The 15,082-nt window shown below is 42.0% G+C and overlaps 1 protein-coding gene across 2 annotated transcripts in view; it reads right to left on the bottom strand.

The window, feature by feature from the left end:
* Positions 1-15,082, bottom strand: part of LIN28B (lin-28 homolog B) — a 93,058-nt gene that overhangs the window by 39,903 nt on the left and 38,073 nt on the right. For both annotated transcript variants that reach the window (XM_066610214.1, XM_066610207.1), the window contains exon 3: positions 1,510-1,694. In XM_066610214.1, coding sequence (XP_066466311.1) covers positions 1,510-1,694 — 185 coding nt within the window. The remainder of the gene's footprint in view (positions 1-1,509; positions 1,695-15,082) is intronic.

The following is a 15,082-nucleotide window of genomic DNA, read 5'->3' as shown; positions in this document are numbered from 1 at the left end:
TGAAGGGGCTGCCAGGGGATGAAGATGGGAAACAGCAGGGAAGGACTGCATTTTTTAATTGTAAAAATGCTCAAATGCAAATCACTGTATTAGATTGTGTTATTAAAATACCATTTTACTGACTGCACCCACAAAATGAAGCAACATCATGGTAGCTGCTGGAAGCTTTTTATCTGGCCCACATGATAATAGGGCCTCTCCCAGTTCCATCATCATCTGCAGTATGGTGAAAGGGCAGTGCTGGGAGATCCCAGTTACCATGTAGGCCAGCCTTTCAGCAGCACTGCTTCTGCAGAGATGTCACTGCTGAAAGGGCAGCCTACATGGTAATTGGGCTCTCCTAGCACTCCCCTTTCATCTGCACAGCTTCTGCAGAGGCATTGAGGTCTGGGCAGGAGGTCTGGTCTAGAGGGTAGAGCCTCCATTTGCCTGAAGATTAACATCCACAAGGTCGCCAGTTCGAGGCCACCGGCACCGTGCGACCTTGAAGCAGCTGGCAAGCTGCAGCTGAGCTGTTCCATCTGCTCGGAGCATGGGAGGATGGAGGCCAGAATGTTAAACCAGATTGGAGTGTAACAGCTTGAATGTGGTGGTTCTTGAAAGAGAGAACCTTCTTTCAATTTGTAAAAATCCCTGCGTGGATTTAATAAGCCTGCCTATGTAAACCGCCTTGAATAAAGTCTTGAATAAAGACCAAGAAAGGCGGTATATAAATACTGTATATTATTATTATTATTATTGGAAAGGAGAGAAGAAAGGAGGCTTAAAAAGTTTAGGAACCACTGATACGCAACATTACATTCCAGCACTCTCTACCAAACACCTTCTTTCACCACACCTGCCTTGAGTGGGATTACTCCCCACCCCTACAGGTCTCACTCAAATCCCAATCAAATTCTGAACCACCCAGGATTTGTTGTATAACATAAAAGAAATTTTAAGACCAAAATAAGCAAGCAGAACAAATTGACCTCCACATGTAAAACAGAAGATAGTTTACAACCCCAATACATGCTGTGCCAGGGCATAAATACTGAAGGTGTGACATTCCAAAGGCTGCACTGCTATGGGGATCATAAAACATTTCTATATGCTGCTATTGTACACAACAATAGCTTCAACAAAATAGTCCAGGTCTTTGAAATCTGTTTAGACCAATGAAATGCCTAAGCTTCATACACAACACTCGCAACACTTTGCTCAAATATACACACAAAAATCATTAGAATATGTACTCAATTTTTTAAATTCAAGATTGCATGCATCTGAAACCCATTTTCTAAGTCAGGATTCAGCTCTGAAACACATCAAATCATCATGAAGAGTTCCTTTTGTTCCCTGCAGAGCAACTAAAACCAATACATCTGGGATTAGGTAGAAGGGCTCCCAGATAGCTTTGAACTGTTGGACCTGATCCACAAAGCAGCACTTCCCCCCCTATGAACAGTTATAGACTGCAAATAAAACTTTCACAAAGACCGTAAAATAGAAAAAAAATCAGTAAATTACCTATCTCCCTTTGGCTTTCTTTTCTGTACTGTCTTTCCTTTGGGTCGTCTCTCACTTCCTAAACAAGGAATCCCACCTGGACCTGTTACCCGTATTGATTCAAGGCCTTTGGAAGATTTCTTAAAAGTAAATTCCACTGGTTCTCCTTCTTTTAGGCTTCTAAATCCTTCCATGTAAAGCTTGCTCTGTGAACAGGAAAAATATTCTTGGTTACCATAGACTTAAAAAAATGTTTTGAAGTCGGTAAAATAAAATAAAAGCACAGGCACAAGGACATATACACATGCACTGAACAGGATTGTACTTATTCCGTCATGGTGCCCCTACAAGGCACAGTTACAGTGTGGGATTTTCTCTTCAAGATCTTGTCATATAATTAGCACTTGAAGTTGTTGCCCCAGGCTTGCACACATGAATATCCTAAGAACATAAGAAGAGCCCCCTGGATCAGGTCAAAAGCCCAGCTAGTTCAGTTTCCTGAATCTCACAGTGGCCCACCAGATGCCTCAGGAAGCACACAAGGCAACAAGAGACCTGCATCCTGGTGCCCTCCCTTGCACCAGTATCTTGATGTCTTGTGTGTTTCCTGAGGTATCTGGTGGGCCACTGTGCGATCTGGCATTCTGAGGTAGCCTTCTTCTAAAATCAGAAGGTTGCACACACCCATCACAGCTTGTAACTTGCGATGGACTTTTCCTCCAGAAATTTGTCCAATCCCCAGTCCTATGCACAAAGTTGAATAATGAGAACACCAGGCACTGCCGTTGCATGTGGAGACCCACAAAAAACAGAAGGAAATGAACAAAGCTCACTTATATAACGGTTCCATGTAGGTATCAGAACTATTTGAGAAACTTTGCAGCAGGGGCTATAGCTTCCACCTCAATGAGAAATTGCAAAATAAGCAGTTTTACAAATGTGGCAGAATGCTTTTCTTTTGCTAAATTCAGTTAAGCAGGGCTCCTGCACAACCAAAAGGGCTCTAAAAGAACACTATCAGTAGGATCTTACTGGTTTTAACTTGCACTATTTTATTGATTTTTTAAAAATAGTATGTTATTATGTTTATAGTTTACTGGTTGTGAATTTGAAGAGAAGTTTAATGACTGATGTACTGAAATATTTTCATGGATTTCAACATTTGATAAATATTGAAGGAAACTGCTGGTGGATAATTCTCTTGGTGAAGACTGAATGACAGCTTAGGCTGCAATCCTAAACACATTTTCCTAGGAGTAAGCCCCACGGAACTCAGTGCAACTTACTCCTGAGTAAATGTGAATAAGATTGTCCTCTCAGGATGTTTTAAGCCAGGATGCTCCATTCCCTGTCTTACAGGTCAGATTCGGCGCATGGCGAATCTGTTCCCCAGGTGAACGGCACACACCATTCCGCTGTGGAGCCTCCGTATCGTGCCACCGATCTGCTCCAAACTGCGTGCTGGTCAGCTGTTTCCAGGGTCAGTTGTCACAGCAAGTTGAGTGCATAGATTCAGGGCAGATGTAGCTGGCCCACAAGCAGTTTCCGGAAGATCGGCAGCATGGTGAGGAGGCTCCCCGGGGGAACAGAGTGTTCTGTTCACGCTGGGAAAGCCTTCTCAGAACGCAGCAGTCTCCAGGTTGGAGACCGCTGATTTAAGCTGCCAGAGTACAATTCCATGGAATTTTACCACAACTGTGTTGCGATTAACAAAACAGAGCAAAAAGGCTTACGTAAGCAGAACGAGAAAAAAGCATTCATCAGCTGAACCCAAGTTCGATACCCTGGCATTGAATTCTGATTCCAGATCAAACAGCATTTCCAGAACAAAGGGAAAAGAGATCAATTTTTCAAACCAATAGAAGCACCATACAATTGGCTAAAGGAAAGTGGGAAAAATCTACTCAAAGTTGCAAAGGATAATAAAATAATATTAATCATGAGTAAATCTGAGTAGGATAGAGACTGCTTTTTTTCTTTGATCAACACAACAAATGTTTTAAAAGCAAATGATTCCTTGCAACAGATATGAAACCCACGCAGTATCACTAGTGATCGCCTGGGATTTACTTTTATTTCGAACTATTCTAGCTGTCTAAATAATGCTAAATTCATGACAGTTTTGCAAAATAGAGATGTAGTTGGAATGTTATTCAAAACAAACCTAAAAGAAAGAAGGCTTTAAATACAATGTAATCAAAGCAGTGAAAATAATAGATCGGCCCGAGCCAATCCTAGGCCACTCTGGGATACGTCCATCACAAAAGTGCTGTAAGGCACTTCATAGCAGCCATGATGATGGAGGCACTGGCAGAGAGGCCAGCATGGACAGGCACTGAACCTCCGCTCCAGTCCCTAGGAGCCATCAGCAGTAAGTTTCCTGCAGCACGGCAATGAAGAGTTTGGGGTGGGGGAGGCAGCAAAAGCTGCCACCACATTCTATCCCCCCTCCCATGCCTAAAAACCCTACATGGGTCAACTTGGATCTGCACCAGCTATTGAGCTGGTCCATATCTGAGTAGACCCATAGTGGCTGCCAGGGCTAGACACTGGGTAAGGGAACAAATGTTCCCTTACTTCAAGGAGACCTCCAGTTGCCTCCTTGAGATACAGTGGCAGCCATTTCAGCACCTCTGTACTGCAGCTCAATTAGGACTGAGCTGTAATGCTAAAATAAATTCATAGTAAAATAAATGGTTTCTTCTGAAAGAGTGTTAAGAGAAAAGGATTATCTTGAAACATTTCAGCCCAAGTTCTGGCTTCAATGTGAACCCCTATTGGTACTGCTGGAACTCTCAGTGGCCTCTCAGATAATCCTTTTCTCTTAACTGTTATTGATATCACTGACTATGGTATTTTTCTGGAACATCTTGCTGGGATAGGGCTTAAAGGGTTAGCTTCTGGTTGGCTTTCCTGTAAGGTAGATCCCAGAAAGGTTCTACCACGCAACACATCATGGCTTGTAAACCGTGACGAACTTTTCCTCCAGAAATTTGTCCAATCCCCTTTCAAATGCATCTAGGACAGATGCCATCACCACATCCTGTGGCAAGGAGTTCCACAGACCAATTACACACTGAGTAAATAAATATTTTCTTTTGTCTGTCCTAACTCTCCCAATACTCAATTCCAGCGGATGCCCCCTGGTTCTGATGTTGTGTGAGAGAAAAAGAGCATCTCTCTATCCATGCCATCCATCCCCTGCATAATTTTGTATGCCTCAATCATGACCCTGCTCAGGCACCTTTTTTCTATCTAGACCAAACATTGTAGCCTTTCCTCATAAGGAAGGTGCCCCATCCCAGTAATCATTTTGGTTGCTCTATTTTGCACCATTTCCATTTCCACTATATCCTTTTTGAGATGAGGTGACCATAACAGGATGTAATACCTCAGATGTGGCCTTACCATCGATTTGTACAACAGCATTATAATATTACCTGTTTAAATCCCAGACTTGTTCCCCAAGATTTTAACACCTACACAAAACCCCTGGGAAGGGTTTGAAGTTTATTGACTATATGAAGTAGCATCCAGAGTTGCTATTCTTCTGAAGCAAGAGTCTCTCCCTCTGGACTCTATTGTTATTTTTATTCTGTAAGCCACTATTCAGTTTCCCTGATGGGGGGCGGGGAGAAACAGGATGCATATAATTACCTCTGCACCCTGCAATAACCACATGAGACAGACGCTTGGGTAAAAGAGGGCCACTTTACTGAAACAATTATCCAAACTGCAGCAGGGAAAAACCTAAAACCACAGAGTGCAGGCTACTGAACACAGGGAAATGGCTGCGACTGTGCATTCCCCAGACAATAATGGGCAAAACCACCCTGACTCAAAGCTGCAATTTGTCAAGTGATGCAGCAAGCTTATCACAAAAACCCCAGAAGGGTTGAGGCAGCTGGACTGCACAGACTCCCATAGGCTGGCAAGCCTTGAGGTTGTCTCTGCGAATCCAAGCAGAGGGCTCACCAGCCAACCTCACTGAGGCAGAAAGTATCATCTGACTGACATTGGCTCATTCTCCAACCTTGTTTATCTCAGGATGCATACCCAGCTACCAACTCCTGCCCCAGGCCTGCACACCTGCCTAAAGTGACCAAAAAGAAAGGTGCAAAGAGTCAAACAGAAAAGAATTCTAGCCAAACACACACACACACACACACACACACACACACACACACACAAGTCAGTCTGGGTTAGACGAAAAATCTGCAAGCCCACAGTCAATCTGGCAAACAGCAAAAAAATTCCTACCTGGCTCCTGAAAACCTTACACTGGTCTTTTCAAAGGGCCCTCTTCTCAAATAACCTCTTAATTTGAAGACATAAGGCACTTCCTTGACCCTTGACCAGTTCCGTTCTGGAACTCCCCATGGATATCTGAATTCACAGATATGAGGAGGCATTCTGGGGCATTTGGTGGACCGCTGTGAGATACAGGAAGCTGGACTAGATGGGCCTATGGCCCGATCCAGCGGGGCTGTTCTTATGTTCTTATGAGGAGACACCTACCCCAACCCTCTGGAGGCAAGGAGTGCTCTGCCTCCAGAGGGTCCTCTGAGCCCAGCAGAGACCACAGGTGTCTGTCTACAACATTTAGTAAGCTTGGACTGAGACTTAAAGAGTTGAAAAAAATGTCACTTCCGGTTTTTACGTAAAACCAGAAGTGACTTTTTTTGCCTCTGCTGGACTCAGTGGACTCTCCAGAGGCTATGGGAGTGGAGTTTCCCTCACTTTGGAAGGGACGTATATTGGGGGGGGGGCCCTGCAGATTCGATCCATGGATAAGTGAATCTGTGGATATGGGATCCACGGATACAGGGCTCCCCTTTAGTTCTTTAAAAGACATGGCTTTTATGAGTGGTTGATATCAGAGAGGGCTACATTGCTCCCTTGGGAGTTTGTGGCAATGAAATTTAAGCAGGTTGGGATGCGATGGGAGTCGCAATACGGCTTACCTCCATCCTAAATACTACCATGGATCCCAACAAAGCAGGCACTAAAACACTGTACACTGTGCCTTAATTTTGGCAGCTGGAAATCTCAAACTTATTAGTTTTTACAAAGGCAATTGCTTTAAAAGAACTTTACCAATGCCAGTTCACAATAAGCTTTCATAAAGGAGGTTGAGAGACTGACAAGCAATAATGTGACAGCAAACTGCTGGTACAGAAGGGATTTTCCTTTAGGAAAAATGATAGGAAAATTAATATAGGAGGCCATGGCACAAGTGGTGTTATACAGAAAGTCCTGTACAAATTGCCTCGAGCTGTTATTTATTTCACACATTTTTGTATCACACTTCCTCCAAGGAACTCAGGGTGGCATACATAGTTCCTTCCCTCCCTTTGTCCTCACAGCAACCTTGTAAGGTAGGTGAGATTGAGAGATAAGAGACTGTCCCAAAGTCACCCAGGAAGCTTCATTACTGAAAAAAATATTTGAACTTGGATCTTCCAAGTCTACATCCAGAACCACTACACAATCCTGGCTCCCAGTCATGTCTGAGCCATCTAACAAGAATTCTCTACCTCAGTGCTGTGGGTGAAGGATAGTCAGAGAATAAGGTACATTTTGAAGCAAGGAGGAATGATTGGTACAGACCAATTAATTGCTTTAATTAAGACAAGAATAAAGCAAGATTTTGCTTCTGCTTATGAATCTTTCATATGCACATGAGGCAAGTATTCTTAAAAAAACCTGCTAGGACAGTATAATTGGAATATATGTGAGCTCAGCTCAACTAGGTTTGCTAGAGATAAAAATCTGCATTTTCATGACTTGAGACAAGTCGTCATGACTCAACTGCCCATGCCCTGGGACTCAACACTCATGCACCTAAAGCAGGGGTCGGCAACCTTAAACATTCAAAGAGCCATTTGGACCCATTTTCTGGAGAAAAGAAAACCTCGGGAGCCACAAAACCCTTTTGACATCTAAAATGAAGATAACACTGCATATATAGTTTTTTTTTTACCTTTATGCTATGTATAAAAAAACTATAGTGTGTTGCATTTTTGAAATGAATGAACTGCTACAGAGAAAACAATATGTAACATATTTTAATGTTACAAGATCACCATAATCTTAAATTTAGAATTACATATAAAAAACGAAAGAGCTAAAATAAAATACATTTAAATTAAATACTAATTTATTTTCCCAGAGACTGCCCTAGCCAATTTGGTGCTATAGGCAAGACTTGGGCTGGTGCCCTCCCTAGCAGAAAATCCTGACCAACAGTAAATAGTCATCTTTGTGTCTTTTCCAAGTAATGTAAAAGAGGTACAATGAAATACAAAATCTAATGACTAGTATTTTTCAATACAATAAAGAGATTTATAGTTCTCCCCCTTGTATGTCCCAATTTATAATGCACTCCCCGCTTGTATATGCAACTTTTATAATGCGCTCCCCTCTTACAGGTCCCATTTTTATAATGTAGCCCCTTCTTGTAGCTCCCTTGTAGGTGCTGGGGCACCTTCCTTATGAGGAAAGGCTACGGCGTTTGGGCCTCTTCAGCCTAGAAAAGAGGCGCCTGAGGGGGGATATGATGGAGACATACAAAATTATGCAGGGGATGGACAGAGTGGATAGAGAGATGCTCTTTACACTCTCACATAACACCAGAACCAGGGGACATCCTCTGCCTGTCTTCTCAGAAGTCAGTCCCAGTTGAGTCAACGGGGCTTCCTCCCTGGGAAGTGTGGACAGGCATGCAGCTCACCTCGCTCCTTCCTGCCCATTGCCTCAGCAGCCTGCGTCTCCTGTGCTTCTCCGACCAGCCTCACCTCTTCCGTTCAGCCCCCTGCCCGCTGCAGGGCGAAGGAAGGAAGAGCGCAGGGAAGAGGTGCCCGGCTGCCCCCCTGCACCTGCTCACAGTGGGGTGCCTGTGGGCGCCTGCTCACAGTGGGGCGCGGAGAGCAGGTCCAGGAGAGCGGCGCTGCCCCTGCCTGCCTGCCGAGGATGGAGCTGCTGTGCGTGCGGGGGGGGGGACATCGCACCGGAGTGAAGCACCCTCGGGGCTGGGCTGGCTGGGCGGGGGCCAAGGGGAAGGCTCCCTGCTTCCAGCCCCCACTGGGGAGCCGCATCAGAGGACTGAAAGAGCCGCATGCGGCTCTGAAAACACAGGTTGCCGACCCCAGACCTAAAGCATATATACAATAGTCAGATGGATAAGAGCTGGAGGTGCCAGGCACCTAGAGCAGAGGTCTCCAAACCACGACCCACTGTGTGACAAAATTACCCATCTGAGCATGGTGCAGTAATGAAGACTTTCTGTTCGCATTGCAGCCTCCACATTTCACTGCCAATCTTCTCACAAAGTTGTGCTGGGCAGTCATTTCAACTGTCCATCACCCCAGAAGGCTCTGTATCCCAATTTGCAGGCAAAAGCAGCTGCCTGACTTGAGTTTCTGAGAAGACTAGCAGCAAAACATTGGGTCTAAGTATGGAACAGAAAGCCTTACCCCTAGACAGGTAATTTTGGCAAGCTGAATCTGGCCCACAGGCTGCGGTTTGGAGCCTACCGACCTAGAGCAAATAAATAAAATCTATTTAATTTTTTGGAACTGCTTGGTAATTACAGCTTTTTGTAAAGAGGTTATAGTTGAAGTTAATTATATCACAAAGTACTTTCTCCCATCTTCCCTGAATAAAGTACTGTTAGGTTTTATACAAGATCTAGTTTTAGTGGTGATGCAGAACTAGTAAATTACTTCATAATAGTTGCAAGTATACTATACTAGTTGCAACTAAATGGAAAATACAAGCCTTCCACTATGTTTGATTTGTTTAGGAAGATTTGGTTCATTGCTTTTTTGGTGAAACAAACAGAATAGAAGATAAAAAAAGAAACTGTGGACAGCTTTGTTGGAAAATGGATTTATTATGAATTGGAGCAATAAATACCAAGATGATATTCAGACATGCTATCACTGTTCTAGAGTATACAGGAATGAATGCATGGATATACGGCTGTACACTCTCTCCAATATTCTGGGTTTTGAAGGTGCTGTATTTTCGCTCTCTCTTGTGTATTACATACACACATGTTGTTCTTGAGTTCGAAGTTCTATTAATTCTGTGGGGTTACACAGGAGAAGTTCCTGTTGCATTGTGCCCAGTGTCAGTGGGTGCTTCAGAATCTTACTCAAATCCACAAAAGGAAGGAAACTCCAACTTAGGGCTCATTATGGTCGTCTATTCTCCTCTTGATATGCGTGTGTCGCTCCTATTAGCATGTGCTTATGGAGGAGAGAAAAGGCTCCCATAATGAGTCTTAATTCAGAATTTCCTCTCTTTTTGTGGGCTTCCAGTCAGGGTCTAAACACCTGCTGATGCAGCACAGAAATCTCTGCAAAACATTCTGCTAACCAAAATTCTCCCTAAGTTCAATATTTTTCCTAGATTTTGTTTTTACTGATTTAAAGCATAATCAAGCCATTACATCAGAGTGCCTGGCAGTTCAGAACAAACATGAAAATAAATGTAGCACACTTCTATAGCGCCTCATGCAAGCTTGCTTGGATTTTACACTGAGTCTTTTTAGGCATTTGGAGAAGAGACCCCAGCATCAGTCTGCATCCATATGTATCAGCCGATAGTTCAAAAATTTCAGTTATTGTCCAAAATACATTCCAAACTAGCAGTGGGAGATTATGGAACTTGCCACTGACAACATTTGTGAGCTTTCTATTTGTACTCAGTACTGCTTGTGTGAATACAAGTACAAATATACTGTTCCCAAATAGGATTTATCTCTCCCCCCCCCCAACAAACAAAACTAACTATAGCTGGTAGCTTTGTAAGTGAGCTTGCAAACACACAATTTAACCACCACAATCAACTCTTTAACCATCACCACAGCCACCACCAAAAGATCTTCTGATTGCAAGGAACAAGTCACTAATGTTCCCAAACCATTTTTCACAAGGACTAACATTTATTGATCAGAATCTGCAGAATACCCCTTAACTCAATACAATATCCATCAATATTACACTACAGATCTTCAAGCTAGTCAGCAAAACATCCAAGCTGGACTGACTATTTGAGATGCTTTACCTGTTACTTGCTGCATCAAAGAAATCTGCAAACATTACGGTACAGAAGTTAAAGAAAAGATGTATGTTGTGAGCTGTGCTTTGGCCTCTTCTGTAATGGGAACCTTTTCATAGGCTTAATAAGAGAAATTACTTGTGCATATGGCCACATCTGTGAGTGCCCACATAACAGCTGGACTTCTGCTCTTCCTTCAAAGCAGTCTTGACAGAGATTCCAGTCTATTAAAGCCCTCTTAGCTCAGATCTACATAAAGTCAATAAATCACTTTGGAGACTAAAGAGTTACCAAATTACTGTCTATAGGTTGGTCTGTTGACTTCACGCAGACACACACAACACTGTGAACTTTTCAAAACAAAAGCTATCACAGGAATTACTGTAAAGAAAGTTGCCATGTAGCTGGCTACTTTAACAAACTGAATTTTAGCATGAAATATTGTAATAAATTCATGTCTAAACATCATCATTTGTTATTGATCTTTTAAATATATATCCTGCCTTAGAATTTATGAAGACTGGAAGATAAGAAAAAGCTGGCCACACAAAGAAAGAGTTTTGGAAAAAAATTCATGTAAATATTCACGTTATTTTCAATTGTGTAATACCCTTACAACCAGAATTGTTTCTATTGAATATCTTCCCTGAAGGATATAACAATGATTTCAAACACACTTTGTTATACCTGATCATTGCAGCAAGATTGGCCTATGCCAGGTTATGGAAGAATTCAGAAATTCCTGGTGTAGGGATGTGGATTGAGAAACTATACAAGATTGTTGAAATGGACGTGTTGACGGAAAGATTGAGGGATGGCAAGATGGAGAGAATACAGAGACTGTGGAACCCATTATATGAATGGTTAGATAAACGATTATGAAATATTGATTGAAGAGATGATAATTATAGAAATAAGACAGTATTGGCTACAGTTCTGTGATTCCCTAGTGTTTTTCCCTTTGTATTACCCTGAATATATATGTGATTTTCCCTGTACCCATGCCTTAAATCAAATAAAATATTTTTTTTTTAAAAAGAGAAGCACTGGAAACACAATACATAATCTACCAGTTAGAGACTGAGTGATAGTTGTAGCCAAAACAGATTTTACTAATTATGTATTTAGTACAGAGGAAATTTTACAGAAACTTTGGATGATTGGTTCTTTCAGAAATGTAACTAAATTAGCAGTACAAATATACCACATATTTAAAAAGAACAGGAGCAATACAATTTCTACTTTAGCCTGCACTGACTCCCTGTTGTAAATGACATATCCCTTAAATATGTAACAGGTATCTGAATATAGAAGAACTTATAATAGTGACTAATAGACTCTGGCCATAACAGGAAATGAGTGGCTGAGGAGGAATTAATTTATAAGAAATTAAGGCTGCAATCCTATCCTCACTTTCCTGGGAGTAAGTCCCATTGAACACAATAGGACGTACTTCTGCTTAGGATTGTGCCATAAAACTCATAATAGAAGAGGCCTGAGATGATATACCAAATTTGTGTGGAGTGTGGACAAGAGGAAGACACCCACGTTGCTTTTTAAATGTTTGAAAAAAATATTACAATTTCCAAGGCTGCCATTCTCTGCAGTCAGGCTTCCCAATGTCCACTGCATGTGTAAAGGATTGCACATCCATCAAGTATTGATTCACATTTAAAATCTTTTCACAATATGAATTTTACAGGGCAGGTTATACGGGTCAATACCAACTAACTGTATAGTCGTCACAGATTTTTAAAAAATGCTGTGCAAACCACATTATCACATACACCAAAAAAATATGCATATTAGTTTTGACCTTGGGTTCATCATTTATTTTTGGTGAATTCTGAAAAAGTTGCCAGATAAATGATTACATCAGAGGAAATTATATTAAGAGTTGGAATGGAATGCATATAACAAATACAAACCAACTATATAGGCTGGGATTTAGGTCATCTATTAAAAAAATTAGAAGAGTCTTAAGGGGCTTTTAGATCTGAGTTTGCCATTATAACCTAATCTTACATGAGGTACAATTGCTCTAGAAATCTGGGGGGGGGGGCTTCATTAGTGGCAATACAAGATTTAGAGGGGTTAAAACTTTAAAGAGGCCAATATATGCTTGCCTATTAGTGTCTATAAAACAGTCCTATCAACAATAATATGAATGAAATATACCCCACAGCTTCACCCTTAATAGCCAGGGTAGTGATTTTCAACCTTTTTTTGTCTCACAGCACACTGACAAGACACTAAAATTGTCAAGGCAAACTATCAGCGTTTTGACAATTGACAAGGAAAACCATGCTTGCTGTTGGTGGTGGGCTTCACACTCCCCAATGGCATAACTAATAAATGACCCTTTCCCAAATTTCCATGGCACACCTGCAGACCATTCACGGCACACTAGTGTGCCACAGCACAGTGGTTGAAAACAGCTGAGCTAGGGACTGTCTAAAATGGTAAAATGACGTAACAGCGCCATAATGCGAGATAAGGCTTATAAAATGACAAAACGCAATATCCTGCTCAGTTAACAAAATAACACCACCGTATACCAATTAAAGTGGCTGCTGAGCGTCTGTGAATCGTTCAGAGTGCTTCTGACTGCGTTTCAAAGCCCCTGACTCCCCTGGAGCTCTGTTGCTTTCACTGGCTGTAGAGTCTTCTGAGCATATCTCAGAAGCTGCCTAGGAAAGTGCATGGAGCCCTATGGAAAGTGAAACTGAGCCACAGTGTGAGTTTACTCGTGAGTAGGCAACTGTGCCTTGTTCCATTGGAAAGTACAAGCCAAGAGGATCCAATACCACTAGAACTGTCCCGCTTTGATGAACGCAGGCCCCAAAAACACTTGAGAAGGAAGTTCCCTCCTCCAAGCTGATAAACATATTGAACTCTATGGAAAGCAAAACTGAGTTATATGTTCGTGTTTATTCATGTGTAAGTAACAACCAGTTTGTTTCCATAGCAATTCAATTCTGTTGATTCAAGTTGCTGTCTTCTCAGTGTTTTAATCCGGCAATGTCATAATTTGCTTGTGTTTGGCAGCATTAGGTTCACTGCAGCTGTTCATACAAGTAGCATGCAAATCTCCAATGGCTCCTGTAAATTAATTCAAGTAGCTGGCTATGTAGTTGTGCTCTTCAGGTGTGGTGCTCTGCGTGAGCATGAGTGTGTGTATGATGTGCTTTATGCTTGTTTTATTCCTGTGAGCTATGCCTGCTGACAGCCACAGGCATGAAACATATATACCACCTATATGACGGTGATTACACTAAATAAAAATGCTTTTAAATTGATTAAAATATTAATTTGGAATAAAAGTACATAACACCACTTTCAGCCCTTTTTGAGGACAAGACCGCCACCTATGAAAAAATAAAACCGTTTTAGACTGCCCCTGTTAATAACACTTTGCTATTAAGTTCAACACAAGACTGCCATTTTAAAAGCTCAAATAAATCCATCTGGTTTTAACATCATTTCAACAAGGAGCCTTCAAGGCCCAATACTATTTCCTCATGTAAATCATAGGCCCTTCCTAGTAGTGCCTACCATCATTTTCCTAACAAGCATGAACTATCCCAACAGCAATAGCACATACTATCCCAATAGCAATGCAGTCAGCTGCGAAGTGTGTGTTTACACAATTTAATTTGGTTTAGCCAGTGGCACTCTCAATTCCCAGAAAGTCTTTCGGTTTTTCAACCTAATTGTCAGACTGGTGCCAGATACAGCCTAGTACAGGGGTGTCAACTCGTTTCATACAGAGGGCAGAAACCAACATTCATGGTGCCTGCTGGGGGCTGGCAGATGACGGCCAGAAATCAGCAATTTTTTCTCACATAGAAACTCATTAGCTGCAAATGATAGAGGAGAAAATGTGCAAATCTTTTCATATTTTCAAGGTATGCGAGAGCCCAATCATCACACTAGGAAAGCCCAACTATAACACAGGCCAGATAAATGGCTTCTTGGGGGCCACATTTAGCCTGCAGGTTGACACCCCTGGCCTAGTACAACACTTCGCACAAAGTTCAATCGCAGAAGCGATCTCTCTCAGAGACAGGCAACTGTGCTGATGGAGGGTCAGAGTAGGCTGACAGACCAGGGAACATTAATGGGGGGGGGGACATATTGCTAGTATATGTCAGTATGGCTGACTTGCCTCCTTGAATGGGCAGGACCTCATATCAGAACTTGGTTCTTCAGACCCAGTACTGGTTATATGTGATTTTCTTCTATATTTAATGTTTTCATAATTTTAAGAAGTATCTTACGACTTGCTTTGTTTTTTAGATTGTTATACAATATTTTGAGCCATTTGGTAGGAATGTGCAATCATCATGTCACTAGTGGCATGGGGCCGAATCGCATTCTCAGCTCTTTCCCTGTTCTGGCAACTTCTCCACCAAAAAAAGAGGGGGACAAAGGGGGCCTTTAAACAAAACAAAGCAAAAGAAAAGTTAGCACAAATTTTAAAAGGTGGAGGGAGGTCGCCACCCCCCTCCCTTGGGTTGGAGATGGT

The sequence above is a fragment of the Tiliqua scincoides genome, chromosome 1 (assembly GCF_035046505.1).
Source record: "Tiliqua scincoides isolate rTilSci1 chromosome 1, rTilSci1.hap2, whole genome shotgun sequence".
NCBI classification, from domain to species: Eukaryota; Metazoa; Chordata; class Lepidosauria; order Squamata; family Scincidae; genus Tiliqua; species Tiliqua scincoides.
The sequence above is the reverse complement of the archived record's forward strand: the minus strand, read 5'-3'. Positions and strand labels throughout refer to the sequence as shown.